This window comes from Podarcis melisellensis (genome assembly GCF_964234715.1).
Source record: "Podarcis melisellensis genome assembly, chromosome: 13".
In the NCBI taxonomy this organism is placed as follows: domain Eukaryota; kingdom Metazoa; phylum Chordata; class Lepidosauria; order Squamata; family Lacertidae; genus Podarcis; species Podarcis melisellensis.
The window spans coordinates 54,014,786-54,040,122 of record NC_138545.1 but is presented as its reverse complement, the minus strand read 5'-3'; the positions used below and the strand labels follow the sequence as shown (position 1 = coordinate 54,040,122).

The 25,337-nt window shown below is 45.6% G+C and overlaps 1 protein-coding gene and 1 long non-coding RNA gene across 5 annotated transcripts; one reads left to right on the top strand and one right to left on the bottom strand.

Annotated features, from left to right (window-relative positions):
* Positions 1–5: 5 nt before the first annotated feature.
* On the bottom strand, positions 6–3,691 carry LOC309355237. Its single transcript, XR_014162467.1, has 3 exons — positions 2,784–3,691; positions 1,210–1,298; positions 6–223 (listed from the first exon to the last, which is right to left on the bottom strand). It is a non-coding gene; the product is annotated as an uncharacterized lncRNA (long non-coding RNA).
* A 543-nt stretch (positions 3,692–4,234) lies between these two features.
* UPP1 (uridine phosphorylase 1) lies at positions 4,235–15,654 on the top strand. Of its 4 annotated transcripts, none has more exons than XM_081885883.1 (8): positions 4,235–4,262; positions 8,780–8,842; positions 10,491–10,608; positions 10,837–10,995; positions 12,972–13,086; positions 13,173–13,382; positions 13,947–14,093; positions 15,462–15,654. In XM_081885883.1, the coding sequence occupies exons 2-8, from the start codon at positions 8,796–8,798 to the stop codon at positions 15,599–15,601; spliced, it is 936 nt and encodes a 311-aa protein (XP_081742009.1). In that variant the 5' UTR covers positions 4,235–4,262; positions 8,780–8,795; the 3' UTR covers positions 15,602–15,654. The 4 variants fall into 4 exon arrangements, with proteins under 4 accessions (XP_081742009.1, XP_081742010.1, XP_081742011.1 ...); XM_081885884.1 differs by lacking the exon at positions 4,235–4,262 and adding an exon at positions 4,680–4,964; XM_081885885.1 differs by lacking the exon at positions 4,235–4,262 and adding an exon at positions 5,045–5,200.
* The last annotated feature ends 9,683 nt before the right edge of the window (positions 15,655–25,337 follow it).

Genomic DNA, 25,337 nt, shown 5'->3' with positions numbered 1-25,337 from the left:
ATCAGCAAAGGACAAAATTATGATGCAAAATCTGCTCAAAAGTTACATTTCACCTAAAACAAGAAGCATATCAAATGAGAATATCACATAGCTTCTGGAGTCCTTGAGTCCTGTGTCCAGTTCTGGGAGCCACAATTTAAGCTAGAATGTGTGCAGAGGAGGCAACCAGGAGTCTGGAAACCAAGCCCTATGAGGAACAGTTGAGGAATTGGGCGTGTTGAGCCTAGAGAAGAGAGGAGATATGGTAGTCATCTTTAAACAGCCAAAAAGTTGCCCCATGGAAGATGGAGCAAGCTTTTTTTATGTTGCTCTGGAGAGTAGGACCCAACCCAATGGATTCAGGTTACAAGAAAAGATTCTGACTAAACATTGGAAAGAACTTTCTGATGGGAATAACTGTTTGATAATGAAACAGACATCCTCAGAAGACTGTGGACTCTCTTTCATTGGAGGTTTTTATGCAGAGGTTGGACTGTCATCTTTGGCGGATGCTTCAGTTGCAGTTTGATGCCTCAAATTCTCTTCCAATTCTACAATGTGATGTTTCTCTAATAGCTGGTGCAGTAGTGAGTGACACAACTGGTTTTATATGTCCAGACCATTTTGCAATGATCAGCAACCTGGCTATCAAATTCTGCACAAGCTTTAGTTTCTTAACTGGGTCAGATTTAGGAGTGTGAGTGCGCATCCACTGGGCGCTGAGCCGAGGGGGGCACCATCTCAAAGCCAGGTAAGCGAGGCACTGGGACTTGGGAAGGAGGCATGAGCCCTCAGACCTCCTTCCCCAAGCCATTAGCGCTTTCCCAGCCAGGTGCCTCCTTCCCAAAGCCAGGCGCTTCCTTGCCTGCCTTTGGGAAGGCTGGGCAGGGGCACCAGTTTTTGGCCTCGCACAGGGTGCCATAGTACCCAAGTCCACCACTGTTCTTCATCTTCAGAGGCAGCCCTATGTATAATGCATAATCTAGCCTGGAGGTTACTAAAGCACAGCTAGCAGATGTTAGGCTGTCCCTGTCCAGAGAAGGGTGAAGCAGAGCTGCCAGTAGCAGCTGATGGAAGGTGCACTGTACCACTGAGGCCACTTGAGGCCCAAATTGCAGCAATGGACCTGGGAGTACCCCCAAGCTATGCACCTGCTCCTTCAGAGGGAGTGTAACCCCAATCAGAGCAGGGCTCATCCCACTCATCTGGTTTAGGGAGCCGCCCACTAACAATCTTGTTTGGACCAGGCTTCAGTTTATTGGCTCTTATGTGATTCATTACTAAGGCAAGACATTGGTCCAGAATATCCACTGCTGCACCTGCAGGTGTAAAAGAAGAGTAGAGTTGTGTGTTACCAGATGATTACTGGCAGCATGCTTCAAATCTCTGGTTGGCCCCCATTCAGTGGTTTCATGTAGATATTGAACATCATGGGGGATAAAACGGAACACTGCAGAAGCCCACACTGAAGGCTCTACGGGGCTGAAAAGCACTTTCAGAGCATCAGCCTCTGAAAATGACCTTCCAAGCAGGATTGGAACTACCACAGAGTGTTGCCATCCACCCCCAGTTCAGGCAGCTACAATAGGAGGATACCATGTTCAAGGATACTGGAAGCCACTGAGTGACACACTCCTGACAAAAGTCATTATATGAAGCAGCCAAGGCAGTTACGAGGTCAAAACTGGACTAAACCCATGATTGAAATGGAAAATGGAATGCAACATGGAATAACTCAATTTTTTTCTTACTTAGTAACTGGTTTGTTGCTATTGCTTTATCATACGATGGCTATGCATCATAGCTGATTATACATTTTAATTTAAAATTTATAATGAAATATTAAACTAGAGGCACTTGTTCCTTTCTCCAAAACCTTCATCTCCAAGACCATTTTTACATAGCTTGCCATTTAAGAACTGAGTTGTGCTGCAGGATGGTGTATCAGCCACTAGCATATGAACATTTCTAAGATAAGAAAATGTCTTTATAGTATCTGCTCACCAGACATGCAAAGACTGAACAAGCAAAGCTAGTCTTGACACAGCTGGGACTCCGCCTCAGGGCCACGTGGAGAGTGGCAGGTGATGGGGGCAGCGGCAGCTGGGACTCCGCCTCAGGGCCACGTGGAGAGTGGCAGGTGATGGGGGCAGCGGCAGCTGGGACTCCGCCTCAGGGCCACGTGGAGAGTGGCAGGTGATGGGGGCAGCGGCAGCTGGGACTCCGCCTCAGGGCCACGTGGAGAGTGGCAGGTGATGCGGGCAGCGGCAAACAAATGTTAGGACCTCTGCAGCATCCTTTAAAAAATATAGTCAGAGGAGCTGGCTGAGCAGGTACCTGTTTGCAGATGTTCATTTAGCTTCTTCTCAAACAATGCTTTATCCTAAACCAGCTTCAGTCTGATTTGAGAACTAGCTATATTCAACTGGCAGTTGAAGCCCAGATTTCCCACAGGTGGGTGGTCTTTCATGTCCCCCGCATTGCCTATGGCAAAATTGGGGGGGGAGATGGTAATAATGATGATGGTGTTTCTGTCTCTACCCAGCTCTCTCTCCCAGTAAAAAGACAATCCAAGATACTTGCTTGCACCCACAAAGGGAGGGAGTCAATGTGTCTCTGTGCCCCTCTGTAAAATGCTTTCCCATTAAAAACAGACATCCCATTTCAGCAGCATTCTAGGACTGCTTTGTAGCATATGCAACAGTGAGTTTTTCAGTGTGATCCTAACCATGTCCTACTCAAACACAAAGCCTATTAAATTCAGTTGGACTTTCTCCCAGATAAATGGGAATAGGATTGCTTACCTCCATTACTTGAGAAGAAAGCCTGTTGAACTCATTGAAACTTACTTCTGCACCGTGGGCTGTGATCTTAGCATTCACATTTACTTGGAAGGAAGATGAGAGCCGTATGGAGTTTGGGATGAGTTTGGGGCAGGGAAACCAGTCAGTCAATTCACATCAGGTTAAGACATGACCCCCACTTCCTCCCCACCCACAGGTGTGGGCAGACAGTGTGGAAACCTGAAAAAGCAGTGATGGACCCAACAATGTTCAGGCTCAAACTGAAACACGGCGGGGGGCGGGGGAAGAAACCTGATCTCTCTGTTTTAAACTGGTAATGCCAGCTCCTTCTCCGACCAAATTAAAATCTGATTGCCTCTTTTTGGACGCTTGCTCAGAGGCAGCCTGTAGAAGTGTCCTGCATTCCTGCTCGGCCTTCATTTCCCTGCCAGGGGACGAGGTGGCTGTGCTTCGAGAGAGTGCGTTGGAAGGGCCTTTCGCACAAGTAGACTGAGGAATGTGATGTGAGGAGAGGTGACCTCCGCAAGGCGACAAGGACACTCGACCCTTTCCAGCAAGGCGGTGTGTGTGTGTGTGTGTGTGCTGGGTACACTGGCTGACCCACACCTGCCCCCCATGTGTTCTTTCAGTGCCTGGGGGTTGTCTGAATGCCTGCTATGTTTCTAACTGCTTGCCACCGAACTGGAAAATGTTCAGCCACTTAGGCTGGGGCAGGACATTGTCTGCCCAAAATAATCCAGCTAGCCTTTTCACAAGTAAATTATAGGAATGTAGTTTCACAATAGACTAGGAAGTTTATTACGCTGATCATCTTCCATTTTGCCTAATCTCTAGATTGTTACTTAATATTTGTGATCACAGCTGATAGTAATATAACTGTTAAATGGTTTTTTCTGTTGATGACATTTTTGTTTGCGAGTCAAAGGAATCGCGGTGATCTCTGGTGTCCCTTTGTGTGGTGTTATTTCAGAGTTTCCCCCGTTGCGTCCTTCCGGCATATTGTGTCAAACTACTAGCTAGATTGTGAAGTCAACTTCAGGAAAGTCCACGCCCTGAGCAAGGAGAGAGATATTTCTGCTCGCCTTGAGAGCCCCTTTCCCTGCCTCTTTGGGCTGGCAAGTTCAGAGCAGGTCTGAGAGAGAGAGAGGCGCTGTTCCCACAGGCCGGATCCTGCCCTCCCGGAGTGTGCTGGATAGGGAAGCGCGGACCATTGTCTTTGGAAGGGCAGCCCCTCGAGAACTTCCTCGCGCTCTCCGGAAAGCTCAGCCTGCGATCGGTAAGCAGGGACCTCGCGCTCCTGCCAAGAAGCCGCAGCGGCGGCGGCGGGAGGATCCCTTTCCCGAGCGCTTGGCAGCGCGGCTGGCCGTGTCTCTGCGAGGCGGGCGCCGCCCGTCGCCTGGCAGCCGCCAGGAAGGAAGGAGGGAGGGAAGGGGCGGCATCTCTGCTGGGCTCCCGGCTGCTGGCCTCGCTGCTCCTCAGGTAGGCGCCTCGCGGGTCTCCTTTCCCGGCCAGAGGCCTCCCCGGGCGAAGGGCGAGGAGGCGCCTCCTTGCCGGCGGGACCCGGGCGACGAGGCGGCGGCCCGAGAGTTTGTCAGCGCCGGGCGCCCCTGCCGCCCCGCCCTGGCCGTGTCCCTTCCCCGGCGGGCGGAGGGAAGGCGGGCAGGGCTTCGAGGGGTCGCCTTGTTTTGCGTGGGATCCGCACAAAGCTCCGCCCGGCAGCCTGCCCTTCGCCCCAGCTCAGCCCCACTCCGCCCACTCCATAAGGGGAGGAAAGACAATAGAAAGGCCCGTGTTGCATCACGGGAACCGGGCTAGTCGCGTGTTCCGTGTTTTGCTGGAGGCGGCTCTTGCCCCACTCCGCCAATTCCACTTTGCTTTCAGCAGCGCATAGGGAAAAGGTGCAGCTTGCCTTTCCCCACTGATGGTTGCTGAGAAAGCATCCTCACGGTATTTGAATTAAAATAGCTTGTGGACAGAGCTACTGTTGCTCAAAGCACCTCCATTAAAACGGGCTTCTCACGGACTGGAGCAGGAAAGGAAAAGGAGAGGAAGGGAAGGGAAGCGCGCAGTTCCAAATCCTTGCCTCACTTGGAGCAACTCCCATTGGAGACACTTCGGGAACTTCCATGGGTCCAAAATGCAGCAGCCAGATTACTGGCTGGGGTTCCACGCAGACCCCCCGTAACTCCTGTTTTGGTTGCTATTCTGTTTCAAAGCCCAATTCAGGGTGCTCAAACCACGCAGCCCCAAAATATCTGAAAGACCACTTCCTTCCCTACTACAAAACCTCTTGGGTGCTAAGACCGGCGGTGGGAGCCCTCTTGGTAGTTCCAGCACTCCAGACTCTCAGCAGGGTGGCTTGGGAGAGGGCCTCCTCTGTGGCAGCCCCCAAGATGGGGAGATCCCTCCCTACAAAGGTAATAATAATAATAATAATAATAATAATAATAATAATAATAATAATTTATTTGTACCCCACCCATCTGGCCAGGTTTCCCCAGCCACTCTGGGCGGCTTCCATGGAACCCAAAAATACACTAAAATATCACACATTAAAAACTTCCCTGAACAGGGCTGCTTTAAGATGTCTTCTGAATGTCAGGTAGTTGTTTATCACTTTGACATCTGATGGGAGGGCGTTCCACAGGGCGGGCGCCACTACCAAGAAGGCCCTCTGCCTGGTTACCTGTAGCTTTGCTTCTCGCAATGAGGGAACCCCCAGAAGGCCCTCGGCACTGGACCTCAGCATCCGGGCAGAACGATGGGGGTGGAGACGCTCCTTCAGATATACTGGGCCGAGGCCGTTTAGGGCTTTAAAGGTCAACACCAACACTTTGAATTGTGCTCGGAAACATACTGGGAGCCAATGTAGGTCTTTCAAGACCGGTGTTATGTGGTTTCGGCGGCCGCCCCCAGTCACCAGTCTAGCTGCCGCATTCTGGATTAGTTGTAGTTTCCGGGTCACCTTCAAAGGTAGCCCCACGTAGAACGCATTGCAGTAGTCCAAGCGGGAGATAACTAGAGCATGGCGAGACAGTCTGCAGGCAGGTAGGGTCTCAGTCTGTGTACCAGGTGGAGTTGGTAGACAGCTGCCCTAGATACAGAATTAACCTGCACCTCCATGGACAGCTGTGAGTCCAAAATGACTCCCAGGCTGCGCACCTGGTCCTTCAGGGGCACAGTTACTCTATTCAGGACCAGGGAGTCCTCCACACCAGCCCACCCGCTGTCCCCCCAAAACAGTACTTCTGTCTTGTCAGGATTCAACTTCAATCCATTAGCCACCATCCATCCTCCAACCGCCTCCAGGCACTCACACAGGACCTTCACCGCCTTCACTGGTTCTGATTTGAAAGAGAGGTAGAGCTGGGTATCATCTGCATATTGATGGACACCCAGTCCAAACCCCCTGATCATCTCTCCCAGCGGCTTCATATAGATGTTAAAAAGCATGGGGGAGAGGACGAAACCCTGAGGCATCCCACAAGTGAGGGCCCAGGGGTCTGAACACTCATCCCCCCCCACCACTTTCTGAACATGGCCCAGGAGGAAGGAGCAAAACCACTGTATAACAGTGCCCCCAGCTCCCAACCCCTCTAGACGGTCCAGAAGGGTGTTATGGTCGATTGTATCAAAGGCCGCTGAGAGATCCAGCAGAACTAGGAAACAACCCGCACCTTTGTCCCTAGCCCGCCAGAGATCATCAACCAGTGTGACCAAGGCAGTTTCAGTCCCATGGTGAGGCCTGAATCCCGATTGGAAGGGATCCAAATGGTCCGCATCCTCCAGGCATGCCTGGAGTTGTTCAGCAACTACGCGCTCAATCACCTTGCCCAAGAATGGAAGATTTGAGACTGGGCGATAGTTGGCCACACTGGCCGGGTCTAAAGATGTTTTTTTAAGAAGCGGTTTAATGACCGCCTCTTTCAGCGGATCTGGCAATGTTCCCTCACAGAGGGAAGCATTCACCACCCCGCAGAGCCCATCGCTCAGCCCTTCCTGGCTTGCTTTTATTAGCCAGGATGGGCAAGGATCAAGGAGACAGGTGGTTGGTTTCATGCGTCCAAGCAGCCTGTCCACATCCTCGGAGGTAACAGATTGGAATTGATCCCACACAACTTGACTAGACAGGACTCTAGCACTCTCCCGCCCTGGTCCTGCTCCCACGGTGGAGTCTACTTCTTCCCGAATCTGAGCGATTTTATCTGCAAAAAACTTTGCAAAATCATTGCAGGAGAACATGTGGCCCGTACTGGGCCCCGATGTCGCAGGTGGTTCCGCTAAATTGTGAACCACCTGAAAGAGTCTCCTGCTACTATTTTCTGCAGTTGCAATAGAGGCGGTGAAGAAGGTCTTCTTCGTCATCGCTATCACCACTTGGTAGGCTCGACGTTGAGCTCTAACCTGTGTCCGGTCAGATTCGGGATGAGTTATCTGCCACTGGCTCTCTAGCCGTCTCAACAATTATTTCATTGCCCTCAGATCCGTGGAAAACCACGGGGCTGCTCGGGCTCCATGCAATCGGAGAGGGCGCTTCGGAGCCAAACAGTCAATAGCCCTGGTTAACTCCGCATTCCAGTGGGCCACCAGGGAATCGGCTGAAAGGCCATCAACATGGGATAAAGCATCCCCTACCACTCTCTGGAAACCATTTGGATCCATTAAGTGGCGGGGGCGGACCATCCGAATTGTTCCCACCTCCCTGCAGAGGGGAAGGGTGGTGGAAAAGTCCATTTGCACCAGGAAGTGATCTGACCATGGCACTTCTTTTGTTTCACTTTTACTTAGTGTCAGATCACCCACGTCACTAGAGGTGAACACCAGGTCTAAGGCATGTCCATGACTATGAGTTGGGCCAAACTTATTCAGGGACAGCCCCATGGAGGCATGCTTTCCACAAAGTCCCGAGTGGCCGCTTATAAGGTCGTGTCGGCATGGATGTTAAAATCCCCTAGGACAACCAAGCTAGGTGTCTCCAGGAGAACATCCGCTACGACCTGAAGCAGCTCGGGCAGGGAATCCTTGGTGCAGCGGGGAGGTCGGTACACCAAAAGGAATCCTGTACTGCCCCTATTGCCCAGCTTCCAGAACATGCACTCAGAAAACTGGGTCTTCCCAGTAGGAAGCCTGATGCAAGCTAATGACTTCCTAAAAATGCAACCCCCCTTCCCCGCCCACATGACCTGGGTTGCTGTGCGTAAGAGAAACCTGGTGGGCAAGCAGCGGCAAGGACAGGCCCATCTGCTTCCTCCAACCAGGTCTCTGTCACACATGCCAGGTCTAGTCCTCCATCCACAATCAGGTCGTGGATGGCAGTGGTTTTATTCATCATTGACCTGGGATTACACAGCAACACCTTCAGGTCATGTGGGTTTCCCCTGTTGATTCCAGTATCCATCCGGTCAAGGCCAGACCCGGAGGCAGGGATAGTCCTCAAACAACGACTAAACCTGCCTCCTTGGTAATGACACGGTCTGGTCTTAGCGTAACTCCGCCTCCTGCCCATGATCACCGAGATCGGATGTCCCAGTGCTTCCCCCCCTGTGGAACTTGTCCCAGCCATCGTGTTGGCTGGGGCCCCACTCCCAGGCAGCCCTGATCCCGCCCCTTAAAACAAAACACAAACTATACAGAACCAATAAAACAACAAAAAACAAAAACAGAACAATTATACTAAAATTAATCCCCAACCAATGCTTACCCATTGACACCTGAGATGTATATCTGCAGGCCCCATCTTATTTTTTGTAGTTGCATTTTTAATTGTAAGTTTTTAAACTGCATTTTAAATTGTAACTTGCCTTGGGACATTACAGTGAAGGATGGGTAAGAAAGTAAAATAATGAGAGCAATCATAATACTGATAGTAACCAGTATTAATAACAATCTATTTCTGTCTATTTCTGTAGCTGGCAAACCATCTTGTTCCTTATACAATTTTTCACAGTGCTGACCATGTGATGTATATGTCCCATTTCTTAAATTTCCTTCCTCAGAGCCTGACTGAATATCATGGCTTCTGGGGATGCTGTGGAGAAGACCATGAACACATCTACCACGTAAGAAGTGAATCAAGTGCTATTTAATAGGTTTAGGTATAAATTGCCTCACAAATTGTGGGGGGGGGCAGTAGGGGGACATTACTTTCAAACTTCCATTATATTGCTGTCACACAAGTGGGGGTGGATAAGGCAGTGTGGGAAAGGGACATCTGCTTGCCATTGTGCCCTTTCTTCAATTGCTCCGCCTGTTCTTACACTTACTTGACTTTCAAGTAACCTTTAAGAGCATGATTTATTGCTGCAAAACCTTTGTTTTCAAGAAATCTTGTCTTGATTGCCTTCTAAATAACAATCATGCAGTTGTGCCCATAGAAATGTAATTCTGTAAACAGCAGATCAATGAATTAGGGAATTTTGCACATGAGGGCTAGAAAGTATTCAGGCCTTTGTTTGAATGGATGTGGAAGAAGCTGTGGGATTGTGCCTGCTAGCCTTACACCTTAGTGCAATCCGTGTAATGTCTGAAAGCACCTACATGCATATTAACTATGTACACACAGATCTCCCATACATCACGTTGTGTGTGCATAGAGAGCATGGTCAGCGGGCGTGACAGGTATAATCCTGCTCCCCCATCACTCTGCATTCTGAAGGGTAGCTACAAGAAAGGGGATCCCAACTAAACCACCACACAACACACAAGATGCCTCTGAAAGGAAAATAAGCAATCTTTACTAATTTTGAGATGCTGAACACAAAAACGAGGGGGGTGGGTGGGATCTGTTGATTGGATCCTGTTTAGAAGATACAAAGATGGTCATGCACAAGCAACCCAGGCCACACTGAGTACAGAATTTCATTTGGCAACACTGCATTTCAAGCTTCTGGTTGTGACATATGGTGCCATCTTGCAACAGCTCATCAGGTACACCAGGACCAATGGCCTGCAGCTGAGTAGTGCAGTTGAGTCATGACATTGTGGCTTTAGGATTGCAGTGTGGCATAACGGTTAGAGTGTTGGACTAGGACCTGAGGAAGCTGGGTTCAAATCCCTATTCAGCCATGAAACTCCCTCGGTGACCTTGGAGTCAGTCACCATCTTTTAGCCAAACCTACCTCACAGGGTTGTTGTGAGGAGGAAATGGGGAGGAGGAGAACCATGGACACCATAACAATAACAATAACAATAACAATAGTGGTAAATAACTAAGCAATCATTAGTATAAAGCAAAGTATCAACTGGTGAGCAAGTCATTTGGGCGACTTTGTGGGCTACTCTCTCACTTACCCTGCATCATAAGTTCTATACAAGTGATCCCTGCAGTGTAAATCCCTCCGTAGTGATGCCTCGTAAATGTGTTAATTTTTGTGGGGAAGTGACATCTGCAAGCCAGAAAAAAGGCCGTCACTCCAATGGTGAAAAATGCATATCAGCTTTATTCCGGATGGCGACAGAACGAACTCCACCCCATCTCCTTCCCTTCTCCAGTCTGGCTGGCTCCTTCACCGAGTCCCTGGGCAGGCACAGCTGAGTTAGGTGGGCCCAACTCCACTCTTGGTAATACGATATGTGAGACAATTCTAAACATTCAAGGCTGTGATCCAGAAGAATCCTAATTGTCCAGATGTTATACTTGTTGCCTTGTTTAAAGATGCTTGTTCTGCTGCTATAAAGTCATACTACGTTTCTCCCTTCTTTTGACAGGGAAACCCCCATTCGTGTCCCAAATCAACATCTTGAGAAGATGAGCGATGACATCCTGTACCATTTTGCTTTGGGGACTGGCACCCATGACTTCCCTGCCTTGTTTGGAGATGTAAAGGTTTGGAGATGTAAATGGTACTGGTGACAACAAGGTCGCAGGGTTGATCCCCATGTGGGGCAGCTGCACATTCTTGCATTGTCTAGTGTGAATTGTTAAAAGGTGTCTTTGTAGCATGAACAGGCTTTTCATATTTCAATTTTTAAAATGTTTTTAAAAATGCATTGTTAAATATTTCCATAGTTAGCGTTAATATTCTTACAGTTTCCTCTCTTTGATCTTGCCTAGTTTGTGTGTGTTGGAGGAAGCCCTTCGCGAATGAAAGCTTTTATTACCTACATAGCTGAAGAGCTGGGAGTTGGCAGCCCAGGCCAGGACTACCCCAATATCTGTGCAGGAACCGATCGTTACGCGATGTACAAAGCAGGGCCTGTGCTATCCATCAGTGTAAGTGGGCCAGATATTTGTGGGCATGCAATACATTCTCTATCAATTAAAACTGAATTTTCTCTTTTAAAAATATCTCTAAATGATCATTAATGCATTATTAGATTAGATTTGTATATATACAAACTGCATATGTACAATTGACAAAGGACACAAAACTGGGGGCTACTGGGGGCTTTGGGCTTGTGCTTTGTGTTCCTCTGGAGCAGCCTTTCTCAACCTGTGGGTCCCCAGATGTTGTTGAGCTACAACTCCCATCACCCCTGGCTAGCAAGGCCAGAGCTCACTGATGATGGGAGTTGTAGTCCAACAACATCTGGGGACCCACAGGTGGAGAACCAGTGCGGAGGCTCCAGGACAGGGCAGCCTCTCACAGTGGAGAGGTTCCTTCCTTTGGCTTCCAGGCAGAAACTAAAACCATCCAAGGGAGCTTTCTGGCATGCACTAAGCAGGAACACTCCTTCCCTGTCAGGAGATGGGTGATCCTTAGCCCTGGGCTCAGGAAAGCATTCAGATGTGCCAACCAGCTCCCTGCAGAGTGCTGTTGCGCCCAAACTCAGCGCTGAATAACAGAGAGAAATCTCTTCCCATCCCTTTTAAGCACAATCAGTCTTAAAGAGGAACAATGTAACTGTGTTACAATGATCACAAGAAATTTTGCATGTAAAACACATATTAGTTACTATCTCATCACATTTTCATAATGGTAAAAATGGTAAAAAGAAAAGAATAAAGTTAAAGAATATGAATTTTTCTTTTCATTTGTTGAGATGGAAAAAAGCACATGTTTTGTGGTCAACATTACACACTAAACCAATGTACATTTTATTGTCCTAAGCTCATCTGATTTTCCTCCTAACATAAAATGTCTTGTCAGTTCACCAGATGAGAAGGCAAAGCTATCAGTACACTAAAGGGTCATTAACCTGTTCTTTATTTTCTTGCAGAGGTGCTTAACTGAGCTTCAGGGGGCGAAATAGAGAAATCCTGAGTCACCTTGCATGTCATACTTCTGATTGTTTTTATTCACATGTAAAATGCCATTGTGAAAACCTGTTGCCAAATGATAAAATTTGGGGAAATAACTTTAAAACTTTATAGAACATGCTAACAATATAATAAAATGAAAAATGAGTCTATTTGTTGACATTTTCATGGAATTACCCAGGAATGCATGAAAATATTCCCAAATTAATTTACAGGTGGCATGTTACACCCATTAAATGGAGTGATATACGGATTATAGAACAAAGAATGCCGGAGAGGCTATAACACAAAAGGAACTTTCTACCACTTGTGGTGGGATTGCTCTACAGTCAATCAATTTTTGTGAAAGGTACCGGTATTTGAGGAAATTGGCAAAGCTGAAAGCTTCCATAGTTGTTGCTATTGCTGTTTGATAATCAATATGCTGATATACCTTACAAGGTTTTTGATAACTTTCATGTTAGTGACGGCTTACCAACTGATTGCTAAACACTGGGGAAATGGCCTATTTTTAGATGGTGCACTAACCTTTGGCAAATGGTCCTGGCTGAGAAATTAACAGGTAGATTAAAAGCTCTGAAGGGTTTAAATAAAATTGCCTTTGATGATGCGTGATGTTGCTTTCTTTCTGATGTGAATAAATGTAGCCACACTATAGTTCCTCCACTTTTTGGAGAGATTCTTTTAGTTAATATACTTGACTTCACATTGTACACTCTTGCAACCGCAAGTCTCTTTATCATTAATATTTGCTACTATGGTTATCTGCAGACCGTATTTTGAAAATCTCCGAATAAAAAATGGCTTTAGTGCAATATTTTCTTTCAGGATAAATGCTTTGCTGGCTTCCTGCTTCAATGCTTCAATATAATAGAAGGTTGTAACCATCAAAATAGTTATTTTCTTCCTTTCCCACATCCCCACAATAACCTAGAACAGAATGATTTATTCACTATGAATTTTCCCCACCCCCACTTTTTTCATTTCAGCATGGAATGGGGATTCCTTCCATTGCTATAATGCTGCATGAACTCTTCAAGCTGCTGTGTCATTCCAAGTGTTCCAATGTAACCATTATTCGTATCGGCACATCTGGGGGAATAGGTATTCCTCATGCCCTTACTACTTTAAAGCAAAAAATGAAATGAAATCACAGTTATTGGTTTATGAAACATATATTTGAAATGTAGGTTTGGCACCAGGATCTGTGGTGATCACCAAGCAATCTGTAGATGCCACCTTCAAACCTCAGTTTGAACAGTTTGTTCTGGGGAAGCCTGTATATCGTAGCACAAACTTAGACAAGGAACTGGCTCAAGACTTGATGGAGTGTGCCAAGGAACTGGATCAATTCAAAACAGTCATTGGGAACACCATGTGCACTCTGGATTTCTATGAAGGTAAGGCTGAAAGGGTGCAACCATATTCATGAACGACAAAGCAAAGGAAACAGAAGAGAAGCAAAACATTAAAAATGTTTGCTAAATGTGTGCATTTAAAAACAAAACAGAATAATAGTGAAACAATAAAATCAGAATATTTGGATAATTAAACCAATAGTCCCCCAAAAGTCTGACCTAGTTTACACAAGCAGTTTACACAAGCAGATAGGTTAAAGGAACAGCTTCACCTTACATTTTAGACTACATGTGAGGGGATTATTCTCATAGTTGAATGCTTCCCCATGAAAAATAACACATATAACTGATGGTGTGGCCTAATTCTCCAGAACTATGTTCTGATCTGCACATTGGTCCAAGTAGGGTGGAGGGAAATGGGATGGTTTGGTCCCAAATGCAGAGTGAGCTGAAATCTTCCCCAGCCATACAGTAGCTCTGGTTCCATCCATTGGCCAAAGGTCAAGAGGTGAGCCGGGTATAGCTGATCAGGCAATTCAACTCCATGGGGTATTATTGTAGAGACTTCATTGCATGTATTAAAATCTGCATTTCATACATTTGTAGGCCAAGCTCGTCTTGATGGCGCAATCTGCTCATACACTGAGGAAGAGAAGGCACAATATTTAACGGCAGCTTACAAGGCCGGAGTCAGGAATATTGAGATGGAATCTTCTGTTTTTGCAGCCATGTGCAACATTATTGGTATCAAAGGTAAGCAGCACATGTGTCCAGTCTTACATAATTCACTAATTTCAACAGTCAATAGTTTATCATGCAATTCATAGCCACAGAGGAGTTTTAATATTGATCATACATGCTGAGTATCTTAATGCTTTAGTATAATTTTTAATCAGTAATTCCAAGTGCAATCCATAATAGCTTATCTAAGGCTGGAGACAGACAATAGTTTGAAAAGTTAAGTCTTAAAATCTTGGGCTCAGTTTTTCTTTCAATGCTCTAAGCCACTTGCCCTACATTCCGAATCCAGAATAACAGCATATTTCATAACTATTGCTGTGTCCATTAGACCTTCTCTTATTTTGACCAAAACATGCATCACAGTTCATGTTTGATGTTTGTCTGATGTTTCCAACTGATTTGATGCCACTTGCAGTTTATACTGCTTCCTTCTCTTGCTTGATTTATGATTTGGCCCTTTTCTGGTCCTAAGCAGCTCATGTGGGATGCTTGATAGTCTCCCGTTACCCCTAATTTGATCTCAGTCGAAATTCAACATACGTCCACAGTGCAGAATTTCCACTAATTAGCCATGACATGATTAAGAATGCTTTTAGGTTTGAAGATGAAGAACCTTTAACTGGATCCAAACTTCAGAACCACAGAAAGAAAGCTTTAAAGTATCCTAATTTATTTTAAATATAAGAACAAATCACAAGAGCTGGTTCTGTGGTGAAAAGTGAGGTAGCAGCAAAGATCTGATGAGTTATGTCCTGCTGAGCGCAGCTCCCTGAAGAACAAAATAATCACCCCGTGTGCACAGAGGAACTTCCTTGCTCGTCTGCTTTTTGAAGGTAAAACAGCCTATGGGCTAGTTAACAAATGCCCAATTCCTGCTGAAGATTTTGTTTCCATTGTGAATTGGCTTTATCTGTCACTTTTCCCTATTCCTTCCAGTAGCACCTTAAAGACCAACTAAGTTAGTTCTTGGTATGAGCTTTCGTGTGCATGCACACTTCTTCAGATACGCTGAAACAGAAGTTTCCAGACCCTTCTATATAGTGAACTATATAGTGAACACTATATAGAAGGGTCTGGAAACTTCTGTTTCAGTGTATCTGAAGAAGTGTGCATGCACACGAAAGCTTATACCAAGAACTAACTTAGTTGGTCTTTAAGGTGCTACTGGAAGGAATTTTTTTTGTTTTGACTATGGCAGACCAACACCGCTACCTTTCTGTCACTTTTCCCTATGTTTGACTGTTTCTTGGTTTGCTGGGTTAATTCATCAGTTTCAGTTCATCTTATCCTGGGTAAAGTGTCCTTTTCCCCACATGGTTCATAGTGTTATTTTCAAGTAACCTCTATGTATTGGTCTTGGGTTTTGTTTTATAAACACAGGTGCTGTGGTCTGTGTAACACTCCTGAACCGACTGGAGGGCGACCAAATCTCCACCCCCCACGATGTGCTGGATGAATACCAGAAGAGGCCGCAGATATTGGTGGGGCACTGGATTAAGAAATGTCTTGGGAAAAAGTGACATTGCCATTTTTAGTTAGCTTTATACTGTAAATAAATACAAAACTCAACATTGCTTCATTTTTAATTCATGATAAATAACCTTGTAACTCAGGGGTGACAAGCTTTTTGGGGGCTGAGAGCACATTTACCCCTGCTCAGGCTCCTGGAGACCACATTTCAACGCAGGCGTGGTTGATGTGTAAAAGGGGACATGTGATTTATTTTTTTTAATGTGCAATGTTAGAAAGCTTGGAAGGGCCAGAAAAAACCTTTTAGAATCACAGCAAGGAAGCCAATGAGAACAGTAAAGGGGAAATAATTTTAAGCAATTAATTTATTGATTATAAATGGGAAAATAGCTTGGTTTTACAGAGGTCTAACCCCAGCAGATGTTTCTTACTGGTGCATGAGGGTAAGCTCTTCTATAAAAATGGATATACAGGCAAGGACCAATTAGCGTGTGTTCAGTTTTTACCCAACTGCACACATGTGCATCTTTGTGACCTGGAAGTGGCCAGAAAAGGGGTCAGAATGGTCTCATACACGCTCCGCGGTCACGTGTGTTGAGCCAGAATGCAACCCCCACACAAATCAGGGGTTGCCTGTATAAACTGAGAGCCTCTGGAGGTTTAAAAAAGAGAGAGAGAATTTTCTTTCTGTTTGGTATGATTTTATTGTTTGCGTTAATAATGCAGAACATAACCAGTCTTCGCCAACCTCCAGCCTGTGGATAATACAATATAGCAGGAATACATCCAGAGCTTCACCAACTACGGTTTGCTGGAAATGCAGCTGACCCCCCTTGCAAAATAAGGAGTATCCATGCTTATTGTGTTTTTAGAATGTTCTTCTGAGTGACGCATTGAGCATCAAATAATAATAATAATAATAATAATAATTTATTATTTATACCCCGCCCATCTGGCTGAGCCTCCCCAGCCACTCTGGGCGGCTCCCAATCAGTGTTAAAAACAGTACAGCATTACATATTAAAAACTTCCCTGAACAGGGCTGCCTTAAGATGGTTAAGTTGTTTAACTAAATAGTTGGGTTTAGAGTTGACCATGAAAGGTCTAATTTCCAGGACTAATTACCAAAGATTTTTATGGGATCAGGATGAGTCAAGAGTTGGTTGGGAGAAGTGGAGGACATTCAACACTATTTGTTACGATGCCCTTTATATATATCCCTTAGACAAAAATTCCTCGATTGCATCCTTTGCTCTCTTTCCAACTGACCTCCCCTTGAGCAAATCTATTTTGCTTGCCAGCAATAATGTATTACTGCACTGGTTCCAAAACTTGTCTTGGCTGCAAGTAAGTTGAGAGCTAGGCACCAAGACAAGTATCATAAGGGGGAGTGTGAGACGTGGAATACAAGCAAGAGTGATTTTTACATTTTTGTAAGTTTGCTTTGCTGTTGCTGTTGTTCAGTTTTAAATCAATTATTTGTATTCTACGCATTGTGACCAATTGTGACGGCTTATAGCTTTTAGTAATAAAGATCCATTCATTCATTGTGTTTAATTTTTTTATAGGCTTGTTGTAATTTATATTAAATTAAATGTCTGGAATGTATTGCTGATGTCTCTAGCCCTGTTATTGTCTCTCGCTCTGATTTTTCATGCCTCTTTTTTGTGATGGTTTTTTTCTATGAGTGATTTTTCATTTTAATTTTAAAAAAGCATGTTAAAAATGTGGGAAAATTGGGAGGGGGGTCCCTTCTGAGTACCACAGTATCCCATTGGGGGTTCCATAGGAGTAGGCAATAATATTTTGTGTTTTATTTTGCTTAAAGAATTACTAGTCATTCAAATAACAGATTTTCCTGCAGTGGAGGAGCGTTGTCCTTCCTGCTGACTCCACTTGGCAGGACTGGGCAAATTAAGCAACTCTTACCTTGATGGGCGGGGGGGGGGGGGAGCTGCTCCAGTTTTGATCCTGCCTAGGCTCCCTGGGCAGGTCGTGGGACAGACTCTGCCTTCAACTCTCTTTTGCCTTTGTGTTGCTTGGTCTGTGAGCAAGAGAGAGATCCTGTCAGAGAGGACCTTTGGGATAGTAACCAGCTTTATTCTGAGCACGGTGCAAATCCCTTGTGGACTCCCAGCCTTCTTTTTTCAGCCAGTGCCTCCAATGGGCAGGCTGGGGGAGCAGAGGCTTCCTGGCCGGTTGCTTCAGGGGTTGGGAACAGGGCTGGGAGAGGGGGCTATCCAAATGGGGTGGGGGTAGCAGATTGGCTCAGGGAGCTTCTTTCGCTTTCCCTCTCATCAACGCCAAGGCTCTCAATCCTGAGTTTTGCCAGTGGATTTGGCAGATTTTGATCCCGGAGTTCAAGAGGGGAACTTTGCCCATTCCACCTTTAAAATAAATAAATGTTTTAACTGGTTGTATAGTTTGGGGAAAATAAGTTCTCAGTTTGGAAGGCTTCTGTTGTGTGTGTGTGTGTGTGTGTGTGTGTGTGTGTGTGTGAGAGAGAGAGAGAGAGAGAGAGAGAGAGAGAGAGAGAGAGAGAGAGAGAGAGAGAGAGAGAGCGCGCACACCCAATGGTCCACTCCTGCCATATTCCTGTCTCTCTTGCCTACTGCACTAATCTGGCTTGGAAAGGCATTGCCTTCCCCGCAAAGTCTTCCTATCTGGGCTACACAACACAGCAGGCATCAGTGGAGTTCTGAGTTTCTTCTCATAGCTTTAGCTAGTTTGTTTGTTTCTGTGTTTGTTGGAGATAACAGAAATTTAGTGGCCACTGGATGTCGCTGGTGCTCCACAAAGCAAAGCAAAGAACAAGAGAGTTTTTTCTCCACCGTTATTTGGCTTGTTTATTCATTTGGCTTGCAAATTATATTTTAACTGTCCCCAAACTTTTTTTTTTTTTGTAAAATTTATGCAGCTGACTTCAAACCATTTTCTCCTCTTGGATTCTGCATTCTTGCCATCTTTTGCTGGTTCAGGTTTAATGGTCCCTTGTGGTAGTGGTGGGGAGTTCCTTTTACTACTATTATTTTACAAATTGGCGGTCTTTTCCATTTTTTTCTTTAACTGTATTTATGTCTGTAACCACAGCGGCATGAAATCTTTATGCTCATGAGTAAAAGAAGGAAGAGTTTTTGACAAAAATCATGGTTTATGCAGAGATGGCTAAACTGACAGCACTTGATAAGAGACTCAAGTTTAGATTTTTTCAAGGCGGACTAGAAATACTTTTTTAGTCTATTTAAAAAGTAACTATATACAGGGCCATCTTTAGCAGATGCAGCGCCGGGGTGCAAATATCCGCCCAGTGCCCCCAAATTACCACGGATAGTGTTGTGCCAGCCACCCGGTGTGTGTGTGTGTGTGTGTGTGTGTGTGTGTGTGTGTGTAACTCTCCCCCATGCCGCTGCGGGAGAGAAATCCCTGCAGAGGCTTGGGAAGGAAGCTGCGCGCCCACCAGCCTTATGGTTGGTGGGGTGCAGCTGGGGGGTATGCCGGGAAAGGGGAGGCTGCTGGCAAAGCCGTGCAGCCCCCCACTTGCTGGGGCACCCCTGAGAGGCCAGCGCCCTCGCGCGACGCACCACTAAGCTCTATGGGAAAGTTTATATATGAAGTCCACATTGGGGTTTGAAGTTTAAGGGGGGGAAATAGTAGATTATATTAAGTGACCTGTTAAGGAGGATGAAACTCAGTATGAGGGAACTTTAAAATGCAACTATATGTAATTACAGGTAGAATAGGATTATAATTATTGAGTATTAAAATGTAATTTTGAATCTTGAAACCAAATAAAATATTAATATAAAAATCTTAATGAAAAATCAGTATCACCACCTAATTGCACCCCCAGTCCTCTCCATCAGTCCCTGATTGCTGGGTCCCAAATGTACTGGGGGCAAAGAGAGCACCTTCACTTATGTATTATATGATCCTGTGCATGTATAGGATGGTCTGAACCCATGTGGCCGAGAAGATGAGTAAGCCACACTTCAAAGAGCGTCAGAGGGCCTTGGGTCATAAATGAGAGAGCCCCTTTGAACTCTAGCTTATTTATTCTAGGGCTCCGCAACAAAACACGTCTATCCCCATCGGTTTCTACAGCCACAGCAGGTCCTGCAACCTGCCAACAGTTGGACCTCACCTCTTCCATTGTCTCCCAAGATAGAAGGATGCCAACCTAGGCAAGACTAGCAGAACACACACAAACACCCGGCTTTCCTGCAGCAGACAGGAGTTGAAAGGCAATGAAGAACGTTACTGACTGCCATGAAAAGAGTAAATGGAGACACTTCAAAGGGAAAAACAAATCAGACATGCAAAATAGTTGCACAATTGGAATTGACAGAGAATTGTTGTGTAGTTTGCACAACTGTGTTTCTTGTGTTTGCTGAAATGGAGTCTGACTCATTTCTTCTGCAGTGGTCACAGGAATAGAAGCCAGTAAATTGCAAAAAAGGACACAGAGCCCTGGATTGTCTCACCAGCTGCCATGTGTGTTGGTGATCAAGAAATCCCACCATCTCCATCTCTCTCTCTCTCTCTCTCTCTCTCTCTCTCTCTCTCTCTCTCTCTCTGTGTGTGTGTGTGTGTGTGAATGAGTACATCCACACTCTTCATATGAATTGTAAAGTTTCTTCCATTGCAGCAGTTCTTCTCTCGTCCTCTCAGCTGCTTGGCTGGAAGTGTTTTAGACCTCAGCAAGCAGAGGACCAGCCTCTTTGAACAGTTCTATCACCTGTACATATAGTAATCAATATTTGCCTACCTTTCAGCACCTAGTAAATTTATATGACTGACGACCATAAACAGCCCGTGGGCACATGTGCATTTTATTCTTCCAAAATGCTTTCCATTTCCCTTCTGTGTTCTTGCTGCTGGGATTTAATCTACTGGCAGCCAGGAGCAAATGTCCTATTTTGTAGATGCCCAAATAGAGCCCCCCCCCATAAAAGGCGTTAAATTGATGGGCTACAATAAATCTCCTGGGCCAGTTCTAATGATTCAGACCATTGGCTGCTGCCCTGTTTGAGGACTGTATGTCACTTTCTTAGTAATGTCCTGACATTTGGCTACTTTTGAGTTTTGGATTAAAATGGATGGATTTGAGAAGCTGAAGCCTGTGCTGAAATCTTGACACAGATGTCTGGAATTCAGCTTTACTTTGACAAAACAAGAAAATGGGACTATGTTCTTTTGTGCCTGTGATTTGTGTATTTTCTTTGTATCGTGGTACCTATGGTCTTTCCCCACTCATCCTTACAAGCACCTGATCAATCTGCTATTGTCGGCTTGCAGTGCAATCATCCAGCGACTTTCCCTGTGAACAGTGCCATAGTCTGACATGCTCTGGTGGAGGAGGGACTGAAGGGCATAGTAGTGTAGGGAAAACAGCAAAAACCTATAGGAATGTAGCCGTAGATTTACATTAAAGTTATAAAAAATATTTCATAAATGAAATTAATTTAATGAACTAAAAATAAGTGTCGAAGTGCTGTATTTGTACTAACTGACTCTTCCCCAACTTAGTGCCTTCCAGGTGTTTTGGATACAACTCCCATTATCTCCAGTCAGCATGGTCAGAGATGATAGGACTGTAGTCCCCAAAATATAGGGGGCACCAGGTTGGGAAGGCAGCTCCCCATTTACACAGGTCCAATTGATGCTCAAATGTGTGCATTATGCCAAACCTGGAAGTGACTTTAAAAAAGGCAAAAGCAGCCCTAAAAGAGCCCAGAAAGGGCAAAAAATCAGCAAAAACAGCTCCTAGCATTCCAGCACCTAGCAATCCTGTTGAGGCCTATGAAGAGTTGGAGTTTCAGCAAGGAGGTTTGGAGGAAGTGATTGTGGTGGAGTTTGGCATCTGGTAAGTGCTACTGGCTTTGTAAAGGGTTTTTCATAGAATCATAGAACTGGAAGAGATCCAAGGATCATCTAGCCCAACCCCCTACAATGTAGGAATCTCAGCTAAAACATCCATGACAGATGGACATCCAGCCTCTGTTTAAAAATCTCCAAGGAAGGAGAGTCCACCACCTCCCATGGGAGTCTGTTCCACTGCCAAACAGTTCTTACGGTCAGAAAGTTTTTCTAAATGTTTAGTTGGAATCTCCTTTCTTGTAATTTGAAGCCATTGGTTTGAGTCCTACTCTCCAGAGCAGGAGAAAACAAGCATGTTCCCTCTTCCATGTGACAAGCCTTAAGATATTTGAAGATGGCTATCGTATCTCCTCTCGGTCTCTTCTTTTCCAGACTAAACAAATCCAGCTCCTTCAAGCGCTCCTTTGTTTCCAGACCCATGATCTCCTTAGTTGCTCTCCTCTGCACATGTTCCAGCTTGTCAACATCCTCCTTAAATTGTGGTGCCCAGAACTGGACACAGTACTCCAGGTTTGGTCTGACCAAGGCAGAATAGAGTGGGAATGTGACTTCCCTTGATCTGGACACTGGACTTCCGCTGATGCAGCCTAGAGTAGCATTAGCTTTTTTGCTGCTGCTGCATGACACTGTTATGTTAAGTTTGTGGTCCACCAATACCCCTACATCCTTTTCCCATGTACTGCTAGTAAGACAGGTGTTCCCCACCCTCTATTTGTGCACCTGGTTCTTCCTGCCCAAGTGCAGAACCTGGCATTTGTCCCTATTGAAATTCACTTTGTTAGTTTGCGCCCAGTTCTCCAATCTGTTAAGGTCATTTTGAATTCTGATTCTGTTTGCGGTATTAGCTCCCCCTCCCAGTTTGATGTCACCTGCAGATTTGATGAGCATCCCCTCAATTCCTTCATCCAAGTCATTTATAAAGACGCTGAGGCCCAGGACAGAACCCTGCAGAACCCCACTGGTCACTTTTCCCCAGGATGACGAGGAACCTTGAATGAGTATTGCTTGGGTTTGGTCAGTCAACCAATCAAAGGCTCTGAAATTACAAGGGCTTCCAGAGGTTTAGAGGTTGTTTGCAGGCTTTTCCAATGTCGTTTCAAATATTCGCTATTTTGCTTAAACATGTGGTGCCTCGTAACCCCTGTGTAAATGGAGAGTTGCCTGTATGCTGAAACCCGTACAAAAAAGGGAGACATGGCAAATAATACCAAGCAATAACAGCTGCTTAAATTAAAGCTAAGTAGTAATCAATCATATTCACTTCAAAGATGAGAAGGGAGAATTGGGATGAATTAGAAAGTATAATTTAATTGTAGATGTAATTGCATTTGTTACATGTAATTACATTCTTACGTCAAGCCTGACAACTTTTAACAATTGGGTCATATTTTTTATTTTTGATCAGCTAAATTATTAATGTAAATATTACAGTGGTTCAGAAATTTAAATAACTATGTGTTTGGTGGGTCCCTTTTAAAAAGTGACTTTTTAAAGTTACAAAACCTGTATCCTCTGTTATGAGAATTGTCTGAATGCCTAGTGGTGATTTGTACAGCTGTATGTCAACACAGTGGGTGGCGCTGTGGTCTAAACCACTGAGCCTCTTGGGCTTGCCGATCAGAAGGTCAGCATTTTGAATCCCTGTGACGGGGTGAGCTTCCATTGCTCGGTCCCTGCTCCTGCCAACCTAGCAGTTCGAAAGCATGCCAAAAGTGCAAGTAGATAAATAGGTACTGCTCCGGAGGGAAGGTAAATGGCGTTTCCGTGCACTGCTCTGGTTCGCCAGAAGCAGCTTAGTCATACTGGCCACATGACCCAGAAAAACTGTCTGCGGACAAACGCCGGCTCCCTCGGCCTGTAAAGCGAGATGAGCGCCACAACCCCAGAGTCATCTGCAACTGGACAGAGGTCCTTTAACTTTTGTTGTTGTTGACACACCTTGCCATAAGGGTTAGAAATCTGGAGGTGATTTTCATTTGTCTCGGCATCATGGTGCAGAGGCCCAGCACAGCCTCCTCCTCCTCCCTGGGACTGGGAGTCAGTGGGCAGCTGGTTCTTGCAGAGTGGGGCTGCCAAGGCCACGCTCCGCATGCCTGTGGTCACCCGCTGCTACTCCCTCAGCGCTCGGAGCTTTGACTTGGGCTATGGGGGCCTAAGTAGGAACCGACCTTCTCCACTGGCAGATCGTTGACTTTTCAAGTTGGGGGTTGCTGGCTGCAGCAGACGGGCAGCAGCGGGTGCTGGCTGCTGACCCCGACCCCAATAAGATAAAGAGTGAACACATAAATGGCTAAACCTATGTGCACCTCTGTAAATTTATATGTTTGCAGCCACACCAATCTCTAAGCAGTGTGAGATTCCAGGGGTTGCAGGTGCTTAGCCAGGGTTTGTGTTTCCTTTTGGGAATGAGGCACAGTGAAGACTGGGGTGTCTTTGCGATACACATATATGCAACCTGAGCCTAGGATGGGGGGTTCACAGCATCAGCACCCTAAGAAGGCCTTGCTTTCCCCCATAGCCACAGCCTCAAACAGAAATCAAACGTCATTCTGACTCTCTCTCTCTCCTGCTTGCTCATTTTCTTCTAGCTTACATCACTCCAAACTCTCAACTCTGGCTTTGTATCTCTAACTACCCATAAGTTGTGGGAGGGCCACCCACCTGCCGACTTGCAGAGAGCCACTTTCCTCTATTCCCCATAATGGCTTATTCCACCTCAACAGGAAGTTAGCCTGGCTTATATTTAACACTTACTGGCAGGAGTGCTAACTAACTTAAAAAATATATGAGGGGGATATGTGTGAGCCGTGCCCTGCATAATCGATCACACACAACATTTGAATAGCAATGCTCATCAACTTTGGGGGGTCCAGACTCCAGCCCCACTGAATATTTTATGGGGGGTGAAGGGACCTCAGCACCTAGGTGGAGCTGGCTCCTAGGCTTGCTGGATCCAGTGGTGAGGAGAGACTTGGCACACAACTTACTCTCCACCAAAAAACACTCATAACAATACTGAAGGTGGGAAATTGCTGTCTCAGCTGATGAATAGCTGCTTAATTCCCTAATTTCATCAGTCCTTTGGTATACAAACTCCTCCTTCAATAGCAGAAAAACGTATTTTACTCACAGTTCATCAGTGGAGTATTAGGACATGCTGCCTGAACACTGGGGATCAAAGAAGGGGATTTGACTGAAACTGACAGCCCAACCTGCTAAATACAGCAAGGACAAAAATACAGTATTTCAGGGACGACTTCTTTGGAGCCAGAAGCACTCAGTCTCAAAGATGACTGGACAGCTCAGCTCCAAAGCTTTGAAGCAGAGCTAGCCAAAAGCTGGAGCACATTTCTAAAGCCACTAGAAAGCAAGCTCACTGACTTAGGTGTGCATTTGGAAGACATCGCAAATTTGGCCGTAGACACTGGATCTCAGCCTAAACAACTCCGAAGAACTACTCAAGCTTAAAGAGAATACAGTAGTACCTCGGTTTTTGAACAGCTTAGTGCACAAACAACTTGAAACCCGATGCTGCAAAACCAGAAGAGAAATAAAAAATTCAGCAGACTGGCTGAAGTCAGATTTTCCATTTCACATTGAATGCCAAGACAAGCCTTTTGGGACACTTAGAGATGTGTGGATAAAATAAATTATTCTTAAGGTTTTTGTCTCAGACACATAGCATGAAAACTGAGACTGCAGTAATCTTTAAAAAATCGGGTCCTCCCTTAAAGAGGTGAGACCTGGAAAACCGACTCCCTGTGTTGTGGGTGGGTACGATTGGTCAGTCACAACACCTGATTGGTAGGTCCCTCATAACTGGGTGCAATTTGGCCAATGGGACACAGTCCAAATGGTTTGAGGGACCTATTTATACCCATGCACATGACTCAGAGCTTTCTCTTTTGG